Consider the following 25,926-nt stretch of genomic DNA (forward strand, 5'->3'; position numbering starts at 1 on the left):
AATGGGAATAATATTTGCCTTCCTTGCCTCACAAGGGTGTCAGGGGGACCAAATGAAATAATTTATATGAAGAAGCATTGCAAATTATTATTATTTAAAGGAGTATACAAGTATACGTAAGCAAAAAGTACAGGTGTATTTATCTTATCACAGTTACACATTAATACTACAAAGTCTTTTCACTCTGAATCCTTTTCTTCTCACGTCAGTCCTTTACTTGCAGGTAGTGCTGGACTCTTTCTGAAGGTCGTTCCTGTAGATCTTTAGAGGAGCTCATCAAGTGGAGCAACAAGAAAGGACTTCATTCCTTTTTTCTTTCTCACTTTCTTTTTGATTCAATATCATTAAACCAGACATTCTTTGTTTTTCCATTCCCCATGTAATTTAAAAGGATACAGGTTAAAATCACAAATTTTGTGCTTAGCCTTAATATTCTTAAAGTAACTAGTATGTTATGTATATTCCTTGCCTATGGCAAAGAATTTTCCTTAAAAATCTGACTTTCTTCAAGACTAATTATCTAATGTGCAGAACCCATGAGTAGAGTTCTGGGGACCCCCGGTAGCAGATATCTTGCCTCTGTTAAATAGGTAGTTCCTTTTTTTCTTCCACTGTGAACACCTTCATTTAGTTGATTGACTTTCATTTAATGTTTGCTTTTTATCCATCTTCATCAGGTGAGATAATGATAAACTTTAAAATCCAGGTTTAGGGCCCAGCCCCGTGGCCGAGTGGTTGAGTTTCCACACGCTCCATTTCAGCGGCCTGGGTTCATGGATTTGGATCCCGAGTGTGGACCTACTCCACTCACCAGTCATGCTGTGGAGGTGTCCCACAAACAAAAAAATAGAGGAAGGTTGGCACAGGTGTTAGCTCAGGGCTAATCTTCCTCAAGCAAAGAAAGAAGAGCATTGGCAACGGATGTTAGCTCAGGGCGAATCTTCCTCAGCAGGAAAAAAAAAAAATCTGTTCTTAAAGGCATCAACTTTAAGTGAATCTAGGTCAGACCTTCAGTCTGATTTAGACAATTCCAGTCCCTTGCTCTAAGCAAAGTGCCTGGCTGCTTATAGGACCTCAGTGTATGCTTACTGAATTGAGCAATTCTTTTTCTGCTTCCCTTTAAAATACATATATGCTGTTTTTCTTTTAAATGTTTAAAAAATTCTCCCCTCCTTAAATGCTTAGAGCTAAGACAGAAGAAATAACTTTGTTCTTCTTTATAATCTCCTTATGAATAAAATTATATACTGATCTGGTGGGAAGTGAAAGTTAGTCTTTGGACGTTTAGTCATCTGTTTTACCTTGTTTCAGTTTCTCATGAGAATCATTTGTCTTTAAGAATAGTAACAATGATCCTTAAATTTTTCTCATCAGATGATATATTTAGAATTTGCTTCATTATTCTAGAAGTTCCTTTCTTCGTAAATACTGAATGATCAGAGCTCATTTTTATTCCAGATATTCACTTTTTCTAAATGTATTCCATGAACTTCCTCATTGCAGTCAGTTTTGCAGTTGGGATTTAAGGAGGGTGCTGACATGGTGATTGAATTTCTTTGACATAGTTATAGAATTGAAGATGATAGGATATATCTGAAATCTTTTTTTTTTAATTTAGTATGACGAATTAGTTCCTGCTTCTCTAACAACAAAATATGGAGGCTTTTATATCAACACTGGCACTCTGCAATTTCGCCAGGCTTCAGACACTGAAGAAGAAGATATTACAGACAACCAAAAGCACAAGCCACCCAAAGTGAGTTTATCCAATGTTGCAGCAGTAATGTGAGCGTTCAATTAATAGGATATACTTTTTGAATTTTACTTGTACCACGGCTGTGAATATAAGGAACAGTAAAATGCTAACCATTGTTTAATGAATCTATAGGTTATTTACATGCTTTAAAGTAAAATTATGTAGATATGGGGAAATTGATAAAGAATTATATTTTCTTTTAAAACTTCTCTCTCCCTATGTGGTCTAATAATCTACTGTTTCTGGGATAAGGTTAAGTTTCTAGGTTAACACTTGGCATAGAAATGGCTCTTCGTAGCAGTTAGCTTTCCTAAGATGTAATTTGTAAGACAAATTCTATAGAATATATATATTGTATTTGGGAAATGGATAGAATGTTTTTAGATAAGTCTTTCTTGAAGTGTGATCCAGAATTTTCTTGAAGTGAATTGTACCAGCATCACCAAAATGTATGTTACAAGGCCCTACCCCAGATAACTGAATCAAAACCAGGGGTGGGAGTGCTCATGGACCCTAAGAATCTGCATTTTTAACAAGATTTTTAATCTGCATTCTAATGCACACTGAAATTTGAGAAAAACCACTGCCCTGGATGCTGGATTGCTGACATCAGAGAGTAAAGCATTGATACTTAGATAAGTAGTGCATTCCTTTATCATTGTTCAGATTCCCAAAATAAAAGAAGATGATATTGAGATGAAGAAGCGGAAGCGGAAAGAGGAAGGGGAAAAAGAGAAGAAACCAAGGAAAAAAGTACCCAAACAACTGGGGTATGTGAAATTAAACATAATAAGGGAACTAGTGTCATAACATGACTAGCTCTCCTTTTAGAAAGATGTATTTAGCATTAATTAATTCAGCTTAGCTGGGTCTAACTCAATACAGTATTTGTAAATATCAACGACCTATTAATTTATATTTTAATAATATATTTATTAATAAGTAGAAGGCTTTGACTTCCTAGAGACGTCATGGTGTTTTAGATCAGATTTAGAAATTGATTCATTAAGTATTTTGCTGATTACAACTTTTTGCCAACAAGAACCAGTTTGAAAAGATGGTATCAACATTGAACAGATCATTTTAATCTTTTTGTGCTAAAACTAAGCTTAGATGCTTAGGGATTGAGGATTGGCAGTAGTCTATGTGTAAACAGTTTATAGTTTATCTGTAAATGATTTATTGTCATTTTAATATTTAAAAAGTCATTTATTTTATTTAATTATTCTTAATGCTTGTGACTTTAGGTAGTGATATTGTTTCTAAAAACCACGTAGAATTTCTCAAAAGCCTTAAGTCATAAGAATAAAATGTTTTTACCATGCAGTCCTAAAATTACCAATTGCCCCTACTTCTTTGGCTGTTTTTGCAGAACTAAGGGACAGAAACTTGTGAGAGACTGGATTTTCCTTCTCTCCTTAAGCAGGGGAGGTGCATCTGAATTTTGGGCTCTCAGTGTCCAAAAGGTTGATGTAGGGAGGTATTTAACCTCCTAAGCAGGAGATTATAGTGATCCTTGAGTCATTAAGAAGTTATTAAGAAAAAACATAAATATATTACTAGTGTTGTTTTAAATGTTTATTATTTACAAGTAAACTTCTTTGGGAACGAAAAGTATAAGTAATGCCTTTTATTGAATTTATCGTTTTCTCAAATGTATAACTTATTCATCCAGTAAATATTTATTAAGTACCTACATTACTCAGACACTGTTCTGGGTTTTGGTATATAATAGTAAATGAAACATGGGCCTGCCTTCAAGGTACTGATAAACTTTTAGGTTCTGTAGTGCACATAGAAGCATGTAAGCCATAGAATTTAGAAAAGATTTCTTAGAGAAAATGATAGCTAAACTGAGATCCCCTTTTCCCCATAGAGAGAGAAAGATGTTGTTGAAAATTACGTATCTATCTGATTGCCTCACACATTCCTAGAATAGAAAGTGAAAAATGATCAGAAGATAGTAGCAGATGGAATAGGGTCTAGATAGATGACATGGTGATGGATGAAGGCTCCCAGATGGATACAGAGGAGTTTGTATTTCTTTGGCAGTTTGTAGGACAGACCACCTGGGGTACCAGTTTGAAAGTATACTATGTGGGCTTCTCTGGTTGTAAGGCAACTTTGTTTTCAGCAAATGTGCATTTCTTTACTTAGTTAACTCTTGAAGTAACTGTAAATGTGCTAAAGAATGTGAACATTCCAGAAAGAGTAAGTGGAACTTAGTGTACTTTAATAAACCTGAGCTACATTCAGTTGTGTTTCTTTCTTTTGACCTTATTCCTTTCATTTCTTCACTTTAATAGCCATTTGCCTAGATAGCTTTCATAAGTGGCAATCCAGATGATGATGACGATGCTATTGTAAAAGTATAATTTAAGGGGCCAGCCCCATGGTCAAGTGGTTAAGTTCGTGCACTCCGCTTCGGTAGCCCAGGGTTTTGCTGGTTCAGATCCTGGGTGTGGACATGGCACTGCTCATCAAGCCATGCTGAGGCGGTGTCCCACGTGCCACAACCAGAAGGACCCACAACTAAAAATATATAGCTATGTAGCGGGGGGCTTTGGGGAGAGAAAGGAAAAATAAAAATCTTTAAAAAAAAAAAAAAGTATAATAAGAAATTTGCTCTCCCACCTATCAGATGATTATTTTAATTCTGTGCCTGCTTATTTTTACCTTTAAAATCATACTTAGCCTAACTGATCACTTTTTTCTTCACAGAGTTGTGGCTCTAAATTCACACAAGTCTGAAAAAAAAAAGAAACGTTATAAGGATTCTCTTTCTCTAGCTGCCATGATACGAAAATTTCAGAAAGAGAAAGATGCATTAAAGAAGGAGTCTAACCCCAAAGTCCCGGTGAACTTAACAACCTCCTCTCTGAATAAACCCCCATCTGTGGCTGTAGCATTGGGAAATGATGTCTCGGACTTAAATCTGAACAATGCTGATCCAGACCTCCCCATTTTTGTTAGCACAAATGAACATGAACTGTTTCAGGAAGCTGAAAATGCCCTAGAGATGCTAGATGATTTCGACTTTGACAGATTACTGGATGCTGCTTCTGATGGTAGCCCCCTCTCTGAGTCAGGGGGAGAGAATGGAACCACCACCCAGCCAACCTACACCTCTCAGGTTATGCCCAAGGTGGTACCTACACTCCCAGAGGGTCTGCCCGTCCTTCTTGAAAAACGTATCGAAGACCTCCGTGTAGTAAGTGTAATAATTCTCTTGTTTTTCATTTGTTGCACAAACATAACAATAAATGCTTTTTCTAAGACAAAAATAATAACCCACAATCCTAACACCCATATAAACAACGACTTTTAATTTTGTATATTTCCTTTTAGCCATTGGCTATATGCCTATATAGACCTTTATTTTTATATATATAACTACAGTTATAACACGGATACGGTTGATTATTTATTAATTATTAATTATTTTATTAATTTCACCTTATAAATATTTTTCTGCATAGGTTTTATAAATACAATTTTTACTGGCTTGTATAGTCATGTAAAGAAAATAGAGGGAACATAGAAGCAAATAGTAACATTGCAGTATACCTGAACTTGGTCCAAACTATGTTGACATCTGGTTATTTTCTAATCGATTTTACCAGCTAATCCTTTCCAGCTAATCAGCAGCTTTAGTAAGCATGCACACTGTGTTCCCACTGGGACAGACTTAGGAGTTGAGCTTTTAACATGTCACAGTAGATTTCTCTTCAGATTGACTTGGATTCATCATCTTTATTTCTTTAGCCGCAAATTAAGATAAATGTCATCACTCTTCTCCATTTAATCTCAGGGAGATATTTTGACTTAAAATATGCCAAACCTGGCTTAAAATGCCCTTTTTGATTACTTTAGCATGTTTATCTGAATCCATGCCATATTTTAGTCCTCTTTTTTTTCCTGATTACAAAAGTAAAACAATATAAAATGTATTTCATACTTAGGGAAGATTTCCCATAATCTGACATTCCTTACCCCCAGTAGAGATAACCACAATTAAACTACTGTTTATTTTTCTGGATTTTAATCCATGCATTTGCAAATATATTATTATGAAAAATAATTGTTAATGGGATTGTAATATATGGACTATTCTACAGCTTCTTTCTTGCAGGATTACAGTAATCCATTTAAATCAGATTTTAAAATTTGTTAATTATCTCTATATTGCATTTATTTCTCTTAACTATTTCTAAATTTTGAATAAGGATTAGGGATTTATCTAATTTTTCCAGCAACTGGCCCATAGATTTTATCAATTCTATTTTTTTTTCTATTTTTGGTTCTTTAATGTTTCTTCTGAGGTAGTGACTTACTAAGTTCCTCTATATTTTTACTTACTTTATTTTAATGTATTCATTAGTCCAAGACTTAGAGAAGTGTTGAAGTATCTCATTGCCAGTGTTTCTTAGATTGTAACTTTTGCTTACTGTGGTTTTTGCTTTGTTTATTTGTATGCATGGTGTTTGGCCCATGAGGTTCTTGATGGCTAGATCCTCCTTGTGACAATTGTCATTTGAAGGTGACCCTTTTTGTGCTATTAATGCTTTTCATGTTGAATTCAATTTTGTCTGATTTTACTGTAGACTGCTTTCTTTTTATTTATTTTTGTGTGGTATAGCCTTTTCCATCACTTAACTTCAACCTTTTTGAGTTCCTTTATTTTAGCTCTTTCTTCTATAGACAGGATATAAATGGAAATTTGTTTATTGACCTCATCTGAGTCTTTTTTCTTTTAAAAAATGATTTTATCTTTACTTAGAATTGTTATGATGATATAATTGATTTTTATTTTCGTTTTTTTATGTTGTTTTATTCCTCCCTCCCCCTCCTTTGTTTTTATTCTTTTGCTATTTTCTGTGCTTATTTTTGAAAAGTATACAATCTGTAGTTTTATTAATCGAATAGGTTTTTTATTTAATCTTCTCTACCACTCTATATGCAAAGTGTAGGGATTGTTTCCTTTTTATGGTTAAGAAGCTTAAGTGGAGGTAAAGAGCTTGCTCAAGTCTTCACACTAGTAAGTGGAGGAGCCAGAATTTGAACACAAGGGTTCATCTGACTCCAAGTATGTGCTTTTTGTTGTCCCAAGTTGTCCATCCCTAATATCTTTCACTTCTTATAGGTTTTAAAAAGGAGTTAATGATGCGATCCAGGTTTTTCAAGATTTAATTAATAATAATAGCTAGTATTTATTTAGCAAAACCGTATACTGTGCATTAAGTGCAGTGCTACCCTGTCTCATGTGTCACGGCCCCGTTTACCTCCCACTCAGGAGACAGTGCCCTGACTGGGTGTAGTGTATTTTACATATTGTGTAGACTGTCGTCCAACAAACATGTGAGGTAGGTAATATTTTTCTATTTAATAGATGAGGAAACTAAGGTTCAGAAGGTTAAGTGGTTTGCCCAAGACCACGTATTTTTTAAGTAGCTGATCCAGGATTTAAAGCCAGGACCATCGAACTCCATAGCTTGCACTCTGTCTGCTGTGTTTTATGCCATTCATTCTCACTTAATAAACAAAATTGGTTAGTAATGAGTGTGGTTGAGTCTTGTGAAAAGCTCTGTCATATCTCACATACTAAAAACCATCCTCTCTCTCTATAGTAGCCATGCCAGGATTAGTATAACTGCTTCCTGATCCTCAGTAGGAAATTATCAATAAGATTCGTTTCACTTACTGCTATCTATGCATTCGTCATATTTTTTCTTTAAAATATGAGGTAGTGTTTTTTCTTCGGGAGTTAAGAATTCATCCTCGGGTAAAATACTCGTCTGTCTGACAAGGAGTTTCTTCTTGTTGCTCTTTTCTCACTTTGTAACATTCTTCCACTGTTCAACCTCTTGACTTTTTTTGATTCTCTTTCTTAAAATTTAGTTTTCATTCTGGTTTTCTTCCTGCATTTCTGTCCTCTACATACCCAGTCTTTGTCCTTCCTAAGAAGTGCTGAGGCACGTCGCAGAAATTTTCCTCTTCTGTTTGCAGTCTATAAAATTGCCGAATAACTTGGTAGATTGACAGTCACTGTATGCCTTGCTCAGATTATTGGGTCAAGCCTCTTGTTGTTTTACATCTCGTGGCTCTTAAGATAAAGTGTATCTTTTGTGATTTCCCCAGTAAATTTTGCTTATGGTAGTGTCTTGGTTTGTATACTCTTTGTTTCTGGTCATGTGGTTAACGCCATAAACATAATGATGAAAATATTATCCTTAAGCTCATTGAATTAACTTTTGCCTATCCCTTGATAATAACCTTGGCTAATATTTTTAGAACCTAGACTGGCTGCAGTAAGCTGAGGATCTTTGTACAGGGGGGCCGTGTTGCCCAGTGAAGTCAGGAAGCTTCTAGTCTGAGTCCTGATCTACCACTTAGTAGCAGCGTGACTTGGGGGCAAACCATGTAACCTCTGTAAGATTTAGGTTCCTTGTTTGTAAAATGGGGGCTATAATATCAATGTTATTGGCTGTTATGAGGATTAAATATGGTAATGAGTATAAAATACAGAGTGTCAGACACATTTTAGACAATAATGTCTGTAGAAAGTGAGACATCTGCTTTCTCTTATCTTGGAGATCACAGCAAGAATTAAGAAACAAACCTACAGATAGTCAAATGCATAGGACACCAAAGCAGTGAAAAGTCTTGTGTGTATAATTTTGTGAATTTAGGAAGATTGAGAAAAGTTAAATATAGACATGATAGGAAAGAATGGTATGTATGTAAATTTTGTTTCAGCCTCCTAATGCTGGGTACAGAGGATACAAAGTGGAGTAAATCTTAGCCTCACCCTCAAGGAGCTTAGTCTTTAGTAAATAGATATGGAAACAATGTGTTTGAGAGTTATATTGACAATCTTATGTTTCTCTAGGCTGCCAAACTTTTTGATGAAGAAGGAAGGAAAAAATTCTTTACACAGGATATGAATAATATTCTTCTGGAGTAAGTAATTTTCTTCTTTGATTAAAAAACCTTAAAAATTATTTACACCTTAAGAATTCATTTAAAAATAGAGTAGGCCATTGAGATACAGATGCTGAGTGGTTGGCTAGTCTCATGCATTAGCTCTTCCCTTTCTGCCTTACAGCTTGTATGGTAACATTTGTTTCTCAGCAAAATTATGTTTTTGCATATATTGTTTCTCTAGGACTCCTTATGATAATCAAAACTTCTAGGGTTATAATTGCCAGAGCAAGCAACTACTGTACAGGTTGAATATTATTCTAGATTTAAATGTATTTTTTGTCACCTTATATGAAAATACCTTCCTGAGTGTTTATATTAAATTTGGTATAATTTTACATCTACTTTTCAGACTTAGGAAAAATAATTCCACTGATATCTAGTGAAGTTAATTCTAATTCATACAAACATTTATAGCCAAATGGAAAGTATGGTTTGATGAAGGAATCGTGGTTGTGGGGTGATGGAGGCCATTGTGGAGGCGACAGAAGTTAGTTTGGGAAGGAGAGGATGAAGGCTGATATTATATGATATAGATTGTATTTAAATTAGTGATAATTTTCACTCTAGAGTTTGATACTAATGGAGCTGCAGGCTCTGAGATTGTGGTCAAATAAGTTGTACTTATAAAACCGATTGGCTTATAAATTTTGCCTTTAGCTACAGAAATTGAGTATGTAATTGACTGCAAGCAGAACTAGGCAAAAAAGAAGTAATCCTGGGGAAAGCAGCAAATTTTACTCCTCTCTGATGAAAATAATGTATGCCTACTCTTGGGGGTTCAGTGGGATCATATAGAAAGAAACAGGGAAGCAATGTTTCTAATACTGTGATTCCTGTCTTTTAAATATATAATGGAGATAGTTTCTCATGAGATATAAGGGTAGATTGGTTTGTTGGTTCTGGTAACTATTTTAATTAATTGCAATCTCTCATTATCCTGGAGTACTTAAAAAATGTTTTTAATCCTGATGGACTTATGAAACATATAACCTAGTGTACTGCTGGTGTGGGTGACAGAGGAATTTCTTGTTCCCATTCTTTGTTTTAGCCAGGGATTTTCAGATTGATTCTGTCTGCCTGAAAGCAAGGCAAATGCTTCCTGTCTGTGCCAGTTCCTTTTACCTACCTCCCTTTTCAGCCCCAGATTCAATAAACAGTGTAACCATTACTCGCCAGAGCTGTCCCAGATTCCATAATCAGGGATCTGACTAGCTCATCTTCTTCTTTCCATTTGAGAGCCCTGAGTATACTAGATCAGGTCCTCCTTCTGTGATGAAGACAGTTCTTTTTTATTTTACTCTACTGTAAGCGGAAACAAATGTTTCTCTCCTGGGAGAATCAAAAGACCATCCTTGAGACGTAACATCTCAAATAAGCAGAATATTAGTATTCCATTAACAGGCTTCTCTATTCGTTCCTCCCGTGTCTATATCAAAACAAATCCTCTAGTTTTTTGGAGCCCATATACTTTTTATTTCATAGAGTGTATGCCTGCAATTCTGCAGGCCCTAGTCTTCAGAGTTGAATTATACCCTTTTAGTTAGTCACTTTCTTATGCCCGCCGGTCTGTTTTTCCACTTTCCTAAGCAAACATCCCTTATTTCTCTAGACTGAGTTGATCTTTTAAGGGCATATGGTACATGATTGTTTAGGGTAGTGATTCCCATGAAGTTATCTGAGTGTGTTGGCCCTGCCTCACCATTGCTTCCATATGCTGGGGAGAAAAAGAGGTGAGTTTGTTTGAATAGGAAGCCTTTGTTCTTTTTGCCTAATTTAATTTGATTTGGATTAACAAATATATAACATGCTGATTTGATCTCCTCCCCTATTTTCTCTTTTACCTCAAGCAGACATTGCTCATAAAATCTTGACACTCTTTGCCTGTGATCCCAATTCAACCTGACGCTTGAGCCAGCTCATCAAATGCTCTAGGCAGGTACTACCAGTCCTGCTGGACACTTGCAGTGAGACCTGTCTGCCATCTCATTGTTAGATGCTCTTTTAAGAAGCTCATGAATGAGTAGTGGCTTTTGAATCTCAATATGAATGGATTTATCAATTGGTCTGTCTGTCTCTTTCTCTCTCTCTCTGAAATAAAGGAAGGTTACCAAGTGATCTATGCCACTGCTTTTCCTTACTCTCTTGAGGGGTTACTTTGCAGTTGGAAAAATCCCAAACAATTTTTCAACCACATCTCTAACCTGTTCCTCATTGGGCCTTCTTTAGGTAACACTCACACCAGCCCATCTGAGTGAAGTACTGTTCGAGGACAAGACAGACGAATATCCCTCTTGTCTATTTCCAGTTAACACATCAACAGGCTTTTGAATTCTTACTATAAGATAAGAGCTATTTTGGATTTTGAGTTTGGATTATTGCTCCAAGTCTTTCTTCAGTTTGTAGTTTTCAGTGGTTGGTGGGATATCTGGAATACTTGAGGAAAAATTCAGTAGATCCCAGAATTCATTTGTACTTAATTAGTGAGAGCTTTTCTTTTATCAATATTTTTAACTGATTGAATAAAGAAAGTATATTCTGTTTTTTTTTTTAAAGAGAGGGAATTGCTGGTTAGGAAGATATGTCATACATCTACTATGGGAAAATTATATTTCGAGAATTTTTTGTGAAAATACCATAGTATAGGGATCACTAAATTTTCCTGAGAAGAATCTTGTATACAAAGGTGGCCATTGCTTCAGCTCTGGATTCCCATGTTGCATTTCTTTGAAGCTTCTCCAGAGGCAAATGAGAGCTTTGGATAGATAGGGGTATAAAGGTGGATTTCCACCCTATTGACTCACAAAACCTGATGTTCGTTCTCTAATGCATTAACAGCAGATGGTCCCAGTATATTTTCATCCATTTAGAGCCTGTAGTGATCTCATGCTCATAATTTATTATCAGAGGTTTGAGGCCCATCGTAGTAACTTTAATGCATGGATATCTGCTTTTGGGATAGATTTCAGTTAAAGAAGGGAAAGGAACCTGGTGGAGAGAAGGGGACGGAGTTCAAGAAGGTTTACCATTTCAGGAGACCTTTATTTCTCTGTGAAATAAATGTGAAAATAATGAAATTCAAACTTTTATTGCCATGTGTTTTTAGTTGTCCCCAGATACTTCTTAGACCTTAGAAGGTTGGAATTCTTAATGAGAAAAAAATATTAAAGTAGATGTGTGAGGAATGCGTGCTTAAAATATACTGTTGTCAGAGGGCCTGGCCCAGTTGCATAGTAGTTAAGTTCACATGTTCTGCTTTGGCGGCCCAGGGGTCACATGTTCAGATCCCCGGTGCGGACCTACACACCGCTCATCAAGCCATGCTGTGATGGCATCCCACGTACAAAATAGAGGAACATGGGCACAAATGTTAGCTCAGCAACAATCTTCCTCAAGTGAAAAAAGAAGAGGCAGGTTGACAACAGATGTTAGCTCAGCGACAATCTTCCTCACCCAAAAAAAAAATAGATATATGTGTGTGTGTGTTTACTGCTTTCAGGTAGGAATTTGTGAGAGAATTAACCCTAGTAACTTCTAGGGTTAATACGTTTCTCTGATTTTGACCTAATATTACTGGCTTAGGAACGCTTCTTGTTTCTGAGTTACCCCCTCTTTGGAAACCACTGATTTTTATATGTAGGTCATTGAGTCAGTTTATTCTTACTTGAGATCTCTTACTGCTTGGAGTTTCTATTTTGTTTTCAGCCTCAACAAACCTTTAATAACAGGGCAAGCCTAGAAAGCCTCCTCTCCAGAGTCTAGACTTTTAACAAAGATCACACATAGTGCTATTTAGCCAAGTGCTTTTACACAGAACTCATGACCATAGTAATTGTTTTCCATATGAACCTCTGCATTTGATCCTCTGGCTCTTATAAGTCTTAAACCTCTTTCCATTTTTTTAATTTTGTTTGGCTTCTCTAAGACCAAGAATTTTCTATTGCCAATCTTAAGGAGCATAGTTTTCTACATTTCATTGTTTCCGAGATTACAATATATCTTATAAGTGATGGATACATTTGATATGGCAGGGTTTCTTTTCTTCCCCCACACTGTTAATTGAATCCTTGGACGCATCTTATATTTGTGAGAAATGTTGATTAAGTCTATCTGCACCTTCTCCTGTAATAGAATGTGAGGATTTGGACGTAGTTTTTTGCCAAGAGCCCCGTTTTGGTCGTGGCCTTCAAATTAACATCTGTTCTCAGCTTTCTACAGTTAACAGCTGCCAGCTACAGTGTCTTTCACTGTGAAAGAAACCTCAATTATTTATTAATAGGCTTGTCCTGCTAAGAATATGGTGACTGCTACAATCTCTTCTCCTTTTTTTTAAAAAAATAGCTATTAGGCTAAATACCCATTTAACAACTTGTTTTCTTTCTGAAAACCTAATTTATAAGTGGAAGCAGGAACTGGAGAATTGGAATAAATTTAACAAAACTATTAAATATCTAGTTTGTACAATGCAGGCACAATAAGGGAAAGAAAGATGGATAAAACAGACTATATGTTTTAGAAGCTGAAGAGCTTTACCTCTTCTGAATGTTTAATTTTTACACACACACCTCTAAGGAAAAAAAATACTCTAGAACTCGTTGAAACTATGTGACTCTGTAGTGTAGCAATTTCAGGGGGGTGAGGAGGAGTATAAGCTCTCTTTGAGGAAACAAGCTTTTGGTTAATAATGAAGTGTCTTTGCTTTATCCAAAAATGTAGACTTTTCCTGTTATCAGAAGATTGTTTTGCCAGCTTGCTGGGCCGGCCTGGTGGCATAGTGGTTAAGTTCAAGCACTCCACTTTGGTGGCCTGGGGTTCACAAGTTTGGATGCCAGGTGTGGATCTACACATCGTTTGTCAAGCCATGCCATGGCAGCGTCCCACATACAAAAAAAAGGAAGATTGGCACAGCTGTTAGTTCAGTGACAGTCTTCCTCAAGCAAAAAGAGGAAGGTTGGCAATAGGTGCTAGCTCATGGCCACTCTTCCTCAGGAAAAAAGAAAAGAAAAGAAAGAAAACAACTCAGTTTGCTTATAGTTCTATAAATTCTACTCTTAATCTAGACTCATCCGAATTTTCTGTAGCATTACTATTTGTTGATGAGGTTTTTTTTCCCTTGAAAAATACCATCTAGGAAATTGTGGAAAGATAAAATGTGAAAAGAATCACTGCCTTTGCCTCCTTGCTTGTGTGTTGCTACCTAAAGGAAATTCTATTCTATTTATTTGATGTTGTTGTTTTTGGTCAGCATTGAGTTACAGCTGCAGGAACTAGGCCCCGTCATTCGTAGTGGTGTCTACTCCCATCTTGAAGCTTTTGTGCCATGCAATAAAGAAACACTGGTAAAACGTCTAAAGAAGTTACATCTCAATGTCCAGGTAAGAGGATGAGCAATAATATCTACATCTGGGGTTTTATAACCTGTAAAGGGACTGGTTTCTGTGTGGGGCTTTTGTGTATTAATTGCTTTATAGTCATACTGTGTGTATTTAACAACCATAAGAGGTTATTAAAGGCACGTTGGATCTCCTGAAAAAAAATTACTTTTCAACGGTTGGTAAGTTTAGATAAGAAATAATGTTTTCTAAGGCATAAATTCTTGGACTGGTAAATTAACCTCAGTTCCACAGCTGAAACAACTTTGCCCTCAACAAATAATCTGACATATTTATAATTTACTTTTCATATTCCTGAAATGAATCTATACAGATATGCTCACACTGACATTATGAAGACAAATGGACAGAATCTCAGGATTGCATGTAAACTTAAAAATTATTTATCGTCCATGTTTTGCTAGATTCTCCTCAAGTACAATGCACTAAGTGATTGTTTAAGTTTAATGCTTCTGGTGGTCAGAGACTTATTTCATTACACTGTCAGAAAGTTGAGCCAAATCCAAGTGCTTTCCACCCCGTTGGTGTTAATTCTACCTTTGAGTGCATTCACGACTCTAATTTTGTCCACTTCTCGGCTGTCATATTTTTGAACGCATTTATGATGTTCCCTTCTTTACTTCACGTAAGATTCATGTTTTCAGTACCTTCACTGTCCTGATTACTCTTCCCTTAATCATTTGACTATATATTTTAAAAATATTTATGACTTGCAAGTAATGGAAAATAACTTGAATGCAGTTTAAGACTCAAAAAGGACATTTTTTTTCTAGGAGTAAAGGTATTTTACAGAATTAAGGGAAAGAGTGCAGCCAGGAAGGGATGGGAACTGATAATTTGGATGAACTATTTCTCTCTACCTCTCTCCCCTTGTCTCATTTTTATCCTTTTATGTGCATCTGCAGGTAAGATTACTTTATTCCCAAGGTTTTATATTACAGAAGAGCCACACACAGAGACTAATTCAGCTCTCTCATCCCAATCCAAATTCTTGGGACAAAAATCTGATTATACTATCTTGGATCAATCTAAACTATTTCTGGCCAAGGGATGGGAGTCACAGAGCACAGTATGGCTATCCAGGGCTCCCCAGGGTGCGGATGGGGAATAACTGTAGTGCCCTGGATCACCGTAATGGGAGTGATCTGACCGGCATAGAATTCTTTATTATAGGTCCTATACTTCTGTTGTTAAAATATTTCTTTGGAATTGAGAAACTATAGTTCTTTATCAATTCAAAGTGAATTAATGAACAAATGAAACTTTTTTGAGGTCTCAGATTTTGTGCCTATTCCTGGCACCTTCAGACATGGACAGTTGGAGCTTACTGCCTTAAGTTCAAATGACAGAAATGAGTACCAGTTAAAAAAGAACTAGAAGTAGGAAAACAACTTTCTGTACATTATAAAATAGTTTTTAAGGAAGATTTCAGGTTTGATGTTTGAAGTTATTTAATATCCTTATTGGCTGCAGAAGAAACACATTGATCTTACCCTTGCTTTTCTTTGTATGGTTTTGTCACGTACATTTTTATTCCTAAACATTATGTTGTTTGGTTTTGCATGTTTTTGAGCTTCATACTGTCCATTTTCTTCTGCAGCTTGCTTTTTTACACTCAGCATTATATACCTCAGGTTTATCTGTGTCTTTACATGTAGTGGAAATCCATTCATTTTTTCCTGCTGTGTACAGTGTTCCATTGTATAAATATATTCCAATTAATTTATTCATTTTACTGTTGATGGATATTTGGGTTGTTCTCAGGTAGATAGTCTTAGCTACATAATTCTTAAAAAGTGATCAGCCAAAACCATGACACTGGATGTTCACATTTTTTAAAATGCAATTTTATAGCAGACACTATCTTATGTGCAATAATATTTATTAGTTGGTATGCATGAAATAGAAAAAATCCTTATTAGTAATAATATTTGTGTTCTGTTTTTATTAACAAAATAAATGTTTTCATTTGTAAAACATACCTGCTATAACTTGATAATTGCATTCCTAAAAATCCTCTCCTTACCAAAAATCACATTTTAAAAACAGTTGTGCCAGTGAAGAAAAGCAAAGTCTTATAATATTTCTGTACCTATGATAGTAATAAAGGTATGTTTTAAATAGTTACATATATATTTTGTTAACTTGCAAGATGAAAATAATAAATTGGTTGATTAAAGCGGTCAGATGCAAACCTGCTTGCTTTTGTTTTTGCTCTAAACCCACGTGGATAAGAGTCTCCCAGTTTCCTCTTTCACTTTGGCCTTGATTGTGCATTTTTGCTCGCAGCGTAAGCCACAATTACTAACAATAAACGAGAGAACAGGACGCCACATCCTTTTAGTAGTCACCCAAACTAAATCATGTGCAATGTAGCTTTTGTTCTTGAATCATTTGTATTACAGTTAAAGTATCCGTGTAATTTATTGGCCAAACATAGGGCGTTTTTAAGATTATAAAGGAGCATCATGAATAATCATGCTGGGTCAACACGCAAAAACAGGGCCTCTCCTTAGCTACCTGGGAAGTATAGTCATCCTAACTTTATATCCAATGTGCATTATGAAAAGTCAGTGTTAGAGAAGAAATGTCTGTGTTTAAATATGTTAACACTTCACATCTATAATCAATATCTAAAACAAATTTCATCATTTTGAGGATCTACTTGCAAAATAAGTTTTGTAAATATCTTTGAAAAAACTTTTAGTATGTTTTTTCCCTCAGGATGATCGTTTAAGAGAACCTCTGCAAAAACTGAAACTGGCTGTTAGCAATGTCATGCCTGAACAGCTATTCAAATACCAGGAGGACTGCCAGGCTCGTAGTCAAGCTAAGTGTGCCAAGTATGTACCTCTTCTGTTTGGACTGGCTTTTGCATTTGAGAAATAATTTTAGCTGTTAGGGATTGGTCTTAAGTGGACTTCATCACCAAGTAGAAATTCACATATACCCCTGAAATGGTGTAACTGAATATTTTCTAAATGATACGTCACTTCCCATTCAATTGCTTTGGTGTCAAGGGCACAAGGCCTATTGATTTAGTGATAGATGTGATCAAAGCAAGAGCTAACCTTGGTCAGACATTTCACATGTTGACCGACTGACTGACTGAGGTGGGACACAAATATTTTCTAAGCTAAAAGATTTGTTCATGCCTTTATAATATAGTTTGGAGACTTTATTTGCCAAACCACTTTATAATGCACTTCAAATTCAAAGTATTATGTGGGAAGGTAGATTCTCTATTTACTGTGTATTTTTTTCTTTTTCTTTTTCTTTTTCTTTTTTGCTGAGGAAGATTCACCCTGAGCTAACGTTTCTTGCCAGTCTTCCTCTTTTTGTACGTGAGCTGCTGCATGGCCACTCACTGACAGATGTGTGGTGTAAGTGTGCACCTGGGAACCGAACCCGGCTGGCAAAGCAAAGCACGCTGATCTTAACCACTAGGGCACCAGGGCTGGCCCTACCCTGTCTTTTGAGTTAACATTCATTTAAGCAATTCAGCAAATGCCTATGGAACATATTATAGGTAATGTTGGGTTAAAACTTTACTTCATAAAATGTTTTTCGTTTTTAGGTTGCAGACAGATGAAGAACGAGAAAAAAATGGATCCGAGGAAGATGATGATGAGAAACCAGGCAAACGTGTCATAGGACCAAGAAAGAAATTCCACTGGGATGACACTATTAGGTAAGGTTTAACCAAAGCCTTCACTTTTAACCAAATAGATAATGCGGAAGTAAGGTTTCTCATAAAAAGAATCCACATTAAATGGAAGACTAGATTGGAAGCAAGCAAGTACTAGTCTGTAGGAAAAGTTTATTCAAGAGAAGATTGGGGGCTGGCCCTGTGGCCGAGTGGTTAAGTTTGTGTACTCTGCTTCGGTGGCCCAGGGTTTTGCTGGTTCGGATCCTGGGCGCGGACGTGGCACCACTCATGAAACCATGCTGGGGCAGTGTCCCACATGCCACAACTAGAGGGACCTACAACTATGTACTGGGGCATTTGGGGAGAAAAAGCAGGAAAAAAAAATAGAGAGAAAATTGAATTGATCCTAATATCTTTAGAATGCTTTCACTTTCATTTTCATGTAATACTTTATATAAGCTAATCTTCTGATTATTGAGTAAGTCATACTGGTTTCAGAAGGTGAAGTACTCACTTGTGTAATCAGTCATCTTTCTTACCACTATTTCTGTAGCTCAAGTAGAGGGTTTAGTTGTAGGACTGTCCCTTTCAATCTTTGGTGCCTAGATTAAAGGTGTCAAAGGAAATTGTTTCATCTTGGGGATTTGGCTATAGTGCAATGAGTGATGGATGTTAGAAATTACTTATCTTCATGTCACCTTCTGAATTCTTCAGATAATATCCTTTATTATTGCTGTCAGATTTATGTGTCTTTTTAAAAAAATGTTTTTCAAGCTTAATTTTCTACAATTTTGCAGTCAGATTTATATATAAACATATATTTTTAATCTGTTTAGAACTTTGTTATGTAACCTTGTTGAGATCAAATTGGGATGCTATGAGTTAGAGCCAAATAAAAGCCAGTCTGCTGAGGATTATCTTAAATCCTTTATGGAGACAGAGGTGAAACCATTGTGGCCTAAGGGCTGGATGCAGGCAAGGTAAGAAATATAACATCCCAGATTTTGTTTTACTTTCTTATTATTTCTGTTATTAAAGATACATATATACACACACACATATATGACGTTGATTTTGCCAAGAACTTGATGTGTTTAACATTCTATACAGTTGTCTCAGATGATCTCTGCTTTTGAAAACTTCAAGCACTTAAAAGACAAAACAGTTAGTCACCTGGACGTAGAGATATACATAAAGGTGATTTGTTTTTACACACCACTTTTTCTTGTTTGCACCTGAATTTGCTAGTAGAGGAGAAGGGAGGAGGGAAGATGGTTATGAACTTTGGGAGGGGAACTTCATATGGGTATCTTGAAGATAAGGACCTGAATACAAGCTTTAGAGTGTACAAAAAGAGACACAACCTTAAGTTCTATTGAAAATAGTTAATGTAGAATGGTATCTCAAAAGCTAAGAGTAGTCCAGTTTTAAAGTTTAAAGAGTTAAGCAAAGAATGTTAAAATTAATAGACTTGGCTATCTCAACCTGTCATCTTAAAGTGTTGCATCTTAAATCAACAGAAAACATCTGTTGATTTGTTAAAAGATTTAAATAGAGATGGTATAAAACTCTCCATAAAAATTGATTATTGAATTTATTGTACCATTATAACTTTTGCTTGGTAAATAAGCAAGTAATAGCCTATTGAAAATCAAATGATTAAAATGATAAAGTAATTATCATGTTTTTGTCTACTATAAAAAAATAATTGTGTCCTTTTGATTTTTCCAGAATGCTTTTTAAAGAAAGCCGGAGTGTACATAATCATCTTACTTCTGCTCCGTGAGTAAATGCAGACTCTAGACTTCTTCATTTATTTTTATTCACATTATGTGCTTTAGTAAATGAAGGTACCATTTATTAAATGCCAGGTAAAATAGGACTTAAACATACATTTAGACAATCTCCATTTTACAGTGGCCTTTTTAAAAAAAATCGTTTTTACTGTTGACCTTGTAGAACTCAGAACACATTTCTCTATTAAATAGTTCTCAGGGTAGTCTCCACACACCTGACTCCATAATGTAACATGTATTGGCCTGAGAGCTGGTAATACGGAGCCATCTAATCAGGAAGGCTCTGGTGGTTTCCTTTGTTCCTGGGCCTCCTGCCCTCCAGTTCTTTTGTTCTTTTGTTCTTTTTCTTCCCCTCTTAGTGACCATCTACATGGGAAACCTATAGCCTTGTGCTTTCCAAGACAGTTCTGTATGCATACCTACCCTGTCTGGCCTTGCAAAGTGTTTTATTCCACAAAATTAACCAAGTCTTCATGTCCTTCCTTCTGTTCAAAACTGGCTATTTCCTTAGTGATGTGATTACTACAGAAAGGTCTCTTATCCTCCTGATAGGCAGTAGTAAAAAGGCAAGTTTTTTTCTGTGGTTACATTTTTGGGTGAATACTGGTTAAACGCAACAAAAATTTTATTTTTGCCTGCAACTTAGGGCTATTTTTCTGTAGCCTAGAAGTGTAATATTAAGGGTTAATAAAATATAAAACTAGCAAGTCACCGAGAGTTTACTGAGCACTCTAATTCAGCCTTCTGCCTGGAGGTCTGGGTAGCATTAGAAAAGTCCCTGTCTCCTTCTGGCAGTTCTGATAGGTGAGGTCTTACAGCTCTTAGGAAGGATGCTGTGTTACTTCGCCATCAGCGATGTATTGAGTTGCTTGTGGTTTTCAGGTCTTGCTATTCTCTTTTTTTGAATCTAGGTTTCGGGTAGTTTGATTTCATCTATTATAGGTTTACTCGAGTTATCCCAGGGCGAGGGGAGTAGAAAGAGAGATATATTTATTTATGTATTTATGTACTTATTTATTTATTTATATGCATTTGTGTCAGTAATATTTCTGGCCTTTAATTTCTCTATAGTTCTAAAATTACATTGTGTTACAATTCAGGTATAAGTAATTCATTCCTTTAATTCTAAAGCAAGTGTTTACACAGATCCTCTCCCTCAGTTTATTAGTAGCTTCATAATTATAGCAAACTTTGTTTTGTTTTGTTTTGTTTTGTACCAGAAATTAGGACTCTATGGGATAGGTGCGTCTGGAAGTCTTTTGCCCTAGTGGTCTTTATAAAAAAAAACATTGAAAATTACTGTTGTCCTACTGAAGTTGTAGATTGGCAGTTTTAATCAAGATATTTGTTAATCTAATTGATGACATTTTAACTTATTGAAGTAGAACTATTCATACAATGTGAGGTATTTTAGCTTGTCAATCTTTAATTATTCAGCAAACATTTGAGTACTTTCTCCTGCTATGGAACTCATAAGATTTTTTTTAATCTTCAAACTTTCACACTGGTTCCCAAAGCTTCTAAGTTTCCACAGTATTTTTTCTTGCCTTTTTGTCTGTCATTTTTTATTTGATTTTTTTTTTCCTGAGGAAGATTAGCCCTGAACTAACATCTGTTGTCCGTCTTCCACTTTTTTTCTTTTTGCTTGAGGAAGATTAACCCTGAGCTAACATCTGTGCCAGTCTTCCTCCACCTTATATGTGGGTCACTGCCACAGCATGGCTGATGAGTGGTCTAGGTCCATGCCTGGGATCTGAAACCCGGCAACCCGGGCCACCAAAGTGGAGCATGCTGAACTTAACCACTATGCCATGGGGCTGGCCCCGTGAATTTTTATATTAAAAATAATTTTCTTTAAAGCTTGATCTTTTTGCTTTGTCTTTTAGTATTTCATTTACAGTTTCTTGGCATGATTTAATTTGAGCTTAAAGTTTCTTGAAGCTCTGTTTTGCTATAAATATTTATAAATTCTTACCAGTTCCTTGAAGTGAGTCTCCTTAGGCAGTTTGTTAGCCTATTATGAATATTTACATTTAATTTTTTAAAAAACTTTATCATAATCTGCATTTTATATTTTACTAATGGTTTGACCTTTCTTCTAGTTAATTGAAATTGGGGAAAATGTTGCTGTGTATTCACATATAAAGTGAGCATTTGTATATGGTCCCTTCCTTCAGAGAGCTTTCCAAATAGGAGAAGAAATATTTGCCCACATCATTACAAGGTGATGTGGTATAACTTCCTGATGGGTGTCCTAACTGGTCCTGAAATGGCCTCCTTTTTTTTTTTTTTTTTTTTTTTTCCATTTCTTTTTTTATTGAGTTAATGATAGGTTACAATCTTGTGTGATTTCAGTTGTACATTAATGTTTGTTATTCGTGTTGTAGGTGCACCACTTCACCCTTTGTGCCCACCCCCCACCCCACCTTTCCCCTGGTAGCCACTAATCTGTTATCTTTGTCCACATTTTTAAATTCCTCATATGAGTGGAGTCATACAGAGATTATCCTTCTCTAACTGGCTTATTTCACTTAACATAATTCCCTCAAGGTCCATCCATGTTGTTGCAAATGGGACGATTTTGTTCTGTTTTGCAGCTGAGTAGTATTCCATTGTATATATATACCACAACTTCTTTATCCATTCAACTGTTGATGGGCACTTAGGTTGCTTCCATGTCTTGGCTATTGTAAATAATGCTGCAATGAACTTTGGGGTGCATAGGACTTTTGGAATTGCTGACTTCAAGCTCTTTGGATAGATACCCAGTAGTGGAAAGGCTGGATCGTATGGTAGTTCTATTTTTAATTTTTTGAGGAATCTCCATACTGTTTTCCATAGTGGCTGCACTAGTTTGCATTCCCACCAGCAGTGTATGAGGGTTCCATTCTCTCCACAACCTCTCCAACATTTGTTACTATTAGTTTTAGATATTTTTGTCATTCTAATGGGTGTAAGGTGATATCTTAGTGTAGTTTTGATTTGCATTTCCCTGATGATCAGTGATGATGAGCATCTTTTCATGTGCCTATTGGCCATCCGTATATCTTCTTTGGAGAAATGTCTGTTCATGTCTCCAGCCCATTTTTTGATCGGGTTGTTTGATTTTTTGTTGTTGAGTTGTGAGAGTTCTTTATATATTATGGATATTAAGCCTTTGTCAGATATATGACTTGCAAATATTTTTTCCCAGTTAGTGGGTTGTTTTTTTGTTTCATTCCTGTTTTCATTTGCCTTGAAGAAGCTCTTTAGTCTGATGAAGTCCCATTTGTTTATTCTTTCTATTGTTTCCCTTCTCTGAGAAGACATGCTGTCCGAAAATGTCCTTTTAATACTGATGTCAAAGAGTGTACTGCCTACGTTTTCTTCTAGAAGCCTTATGGTTTCAGGTCTCACCTTTAGGTCTTTAATCCATTTTGAGTTTATTTTGGTGAATGGTGAAAAAGAATGGTCAGTTTTCATTCTTTTACATATGGCTTTCCAGTTTTCCCAGCACCATTTGTTGAAAAGACTTTCTTTTCTCCATTGTATGCATTCTGCTCCTTTGTCGAAGATAAGCTGTCCATAGATGTGTGGTTTTATTTCTGGGCTTTCAATTCTGTTCCATTGATCTGTGCACCTGTTTTTGTACCAGTATCATGCTGTTCTGATTACTGTAGCTTTGTAGTACGTTTTGAAGTCAGGGATTGTAATGCCTCCCGTTTTGTTCTTTTTTCTCAGGATTGCTTTAGCAATTCTGGGTCTTTTGTTGCCCCATATAAATTTTAGGATTCTTTGTTCTAATTCTGTAAAGAATGTCATTGGGATTCTGATTGGGATAGCGTTGAATCTGTAGATGGCTTTAGGTAGAACGGACATTTTTTTTTTTTTTTTAAACACTGAACTCATTTTATTGGAAATTTTTAATTCTGAGGTTTCACATTACCAATAGCAAGCACTTGAAATAGAAAATATTTTCCAAAATGAAGCACATTATAACTGGGATGTGGATGAGAGGGCTAAAGATGATCAATACATGCATTAAATCCTGTATATTTATTTCCCAGTTCTATTTTGTGTACACTTTTCCCCTAGAACGGACATTTTAACTATGTTTATTCTTCCAATCCATGTACATGGAATGTCTTTCCATCTCCTTATGTCGTCATCCAATTCTCTCAGAAAGGCCTTGTAATTTTCATTATATAGGTCCTTCACTTCCTTAGTTAAATTTACCCCGAGGTATTTTATTCTTTTTGTTTGAAATGACCTCCTTTTTAACTTTTGTCTTAGGGCAAAGAAAAAGGTGATTCCTGCACCTAAACCCAAAGTGAAGGTAAGTATTGAACCAAATCTTTAGTTAGACGCAATTGGTGAATGTTGAAATGCATTCTTAGAGTGCAAAGGATTTATGGTATTTAGCATAGATCGATAGGTACCATACTCTTAAGATGGGTATTTTCAGACTTTGTAAAAATCCAGAACCATTGTTTTTGGGAGAATGGATGATTGTGTAGCAGTGGGAAGTTTGCATACATCAATTAAATTGTAAGGCTTAACTTAATACCACTTAGAAATGCTAATGTAGATAAAATATAGCAAATATCCTTTAAAAGCATAGCTGAGATTGCAGATATGTAAAAGAAATTCCTAATGCCCAAAACAAAGAAGCTGCTAGAATGTTAATCTGTCACTGAAACTTTGGTTTCCCTTAGGGGCATTTTACTGATTTCCATCTATCACTTTATGGTTTATTTTTAAGTTTCTTCTCAGAGTATAGCTGATAGGGTTTTCTTGGGCTTATATAGGTTGGGGATTGGAATGAAATTCTGCATAAACCTGGGACCCTCAAAGGATAACATCTTTAATAAAAGAAAAGACCAGGAAAGAAGTCCACACACCAGCAGAAAGATTCAGACACTTAAGTGTCTTGGCCTGGGTTCTGGGTGAGGGGACGAAAGTCCTCCCTGAGAAGTTTCTCTGGTTTATTTATACTACCTGCGCCATTTGGGGAACCCTCAAGCTGAGAAAATAACTTAAAGTGATTAGATAGATTAGTATTAAGCGAGGGCAACTGGCAAATCAGATTCTTCTGGAATAAGGCTCCTCATCCTAGCCACATATATTCCATATCAAACATGAGTTTACAATATAAAAATACAGAATACGTGAGGAAATAAGTTACTGTGAGTGAGAGTCAGCAGAACCAACCAGCAGAATTAGATCCCTAAGAAGGGCAGTGATAAATTTATTGAGGTTAGAATATAATTTAACTTAAATTTTTTCAATATTTAAAGAAATAGAAGATGGGTTAAAAAATAGTCTATGGAAATACACAAAGCAGGAGCTGGCCCTGTGGCCAAGTGGTTAAGATCGTGCGCTCAGCTTCGGTGGCCCAGGGTTTCACTGGTTTGGATCCTGGGCGTGGACATGGCACCATTCATCAGGCCATATTGAGCCGGTGTCCCACATGCCACAACTAGAAGGACCCACAACTAAGATACACAACTGTGTACCAGGGGGCTTTGGGGAGAAAAAGGAAAAATAAAAAATCTTAAGAAAATACACAAAGCAGAGTTGCAGAAGAACCAAGTATAACCTCTAGAATTGAAAACTATAATGATTTGAAATTAAAATTGTAATGAAAGCCCACACCCTTTAGGTTTTAGCCTCTCCTCATAGCTTGCATCTCTTTGAATAGTTGAATTTCTTTGCTTGTAAGATTATGGCCAGTAGGTCAGTGTTTGTTACTCTGTAGCCTTCTTACCTTTTGGTGTTAGAGGCTCTTTGAATACAGAGTAAATAGTCCTCTTCTATTTTAGTAACCTACTTTGTCTTCTAATCCAAATAATATTGAGCCAATATTTCATTAACTCTGTTGAGTTCATGCTTTGTTTTGATATTTGACTTTATTTTGAAACTTCTAATATCCTCCATAAAGGTTGGTTAAATTTTGATCCATCTATTCAAACATATGATTAATTTATCAGAACTCTAATAATGGATGTGTTAGGATGGTGTAGGGGATTTGCCTGTTTGTTTCTTTGTGATTAAATTACTTTTTCATTTTTTTCCCCAAATGGGAAAACTATTGCTGATTTGATTCTTTTCATACCCTACTGCCCCTCAAATACCTGTTTGAATCATAAAGGATAATGTAGGGATATGCTTACAGTGGAAAATGCAAACAATACAGAAAAGTAAGAGGGAGAAAAATAAAAGTATCCAGAAATTTCTGCTCACTCAGAGAAAATAAGCTCTTAACTTTCTGGTACCATCTGCCCTCACTGTTTCTGGATCCCTGTCCCTACGCTGCTCCTTCCGTCCCTCCGTCCAACTACTCATTCATTCAGATTGAATTAATGTTTTACA

The 25,926-nt window shown here is 35.9% G+C and overlaps 1 protein-coding gene across 5 annotated transcripts in view; it reads left to right on the plus strand.

Moving 5' to 3' along the window:
* UBN2 (ubinuclein 2) overlaps positions 1 to 25,926 on the plus strand; it is an 89,459-nt gene that overhangs the window by 27,478 nt on the left and 36,055 nt on the right. For all 5 annotated transcript variants that reach the window (XM_070617887.1, XM_070617883.1, XM_070617885.1 and 2 more), the window contains 10 exons: positions 1,619 to 1,756; positions 2,423 to 2,526; positions 4,478 to 4,967; positions 8,646 to 8,716; positions 13,983 to 14,112; positions 16,855 to 16,973; positions 17,708 to 17,821; positions 18,616 to 18,759; positions 19,511 to 19,561; positions 23,848 to 23,890. In XM_070617887.1, the coding sequence (XP_070473988.1) occupies positions 1,619 to 1,756; positions 2,423 to 2,526; positions 4,478 to 4,967; positions 8,646 to 8,716; positions 13,983 to 14,112; positions 16,855 to 16,973; positions 17,708 to 17,821; positions 18,616 to 18,759; positions 19,511 to 19,561; positions 23,848 to 23,890 (1,404 nt within the window). The remainder of the gene's footprint in view (positions 1 to 1,618; positions 1,757 to 2,422; positions 2,527 to 4,477; positions 4,968 to 8,645; positions 8,717 to 13,982; positions 14,113 to 16,854; positions 16,974 to 17,707; positions 17,822 to 18,615; positions 18,760 to 19,510; positions 19,562 to 23,847; positions 23,891 to 25,926) is intronic.

The sequence above is a fragment of the Equus przewalskii genome, chromosome 4, assembly GCF_037783145.1.
Source record: "Equus przewalskii isolate Varuska chromosome 4, EquPr2, whole genome shotgun sequence".
Classification (NCBI taxonomy): domain Eukaryota; kingdom Metazoa; phylum Chordata; class Mammalia; order Perissodactyla; family Equidae; genus Equus; species Equus przewalskii.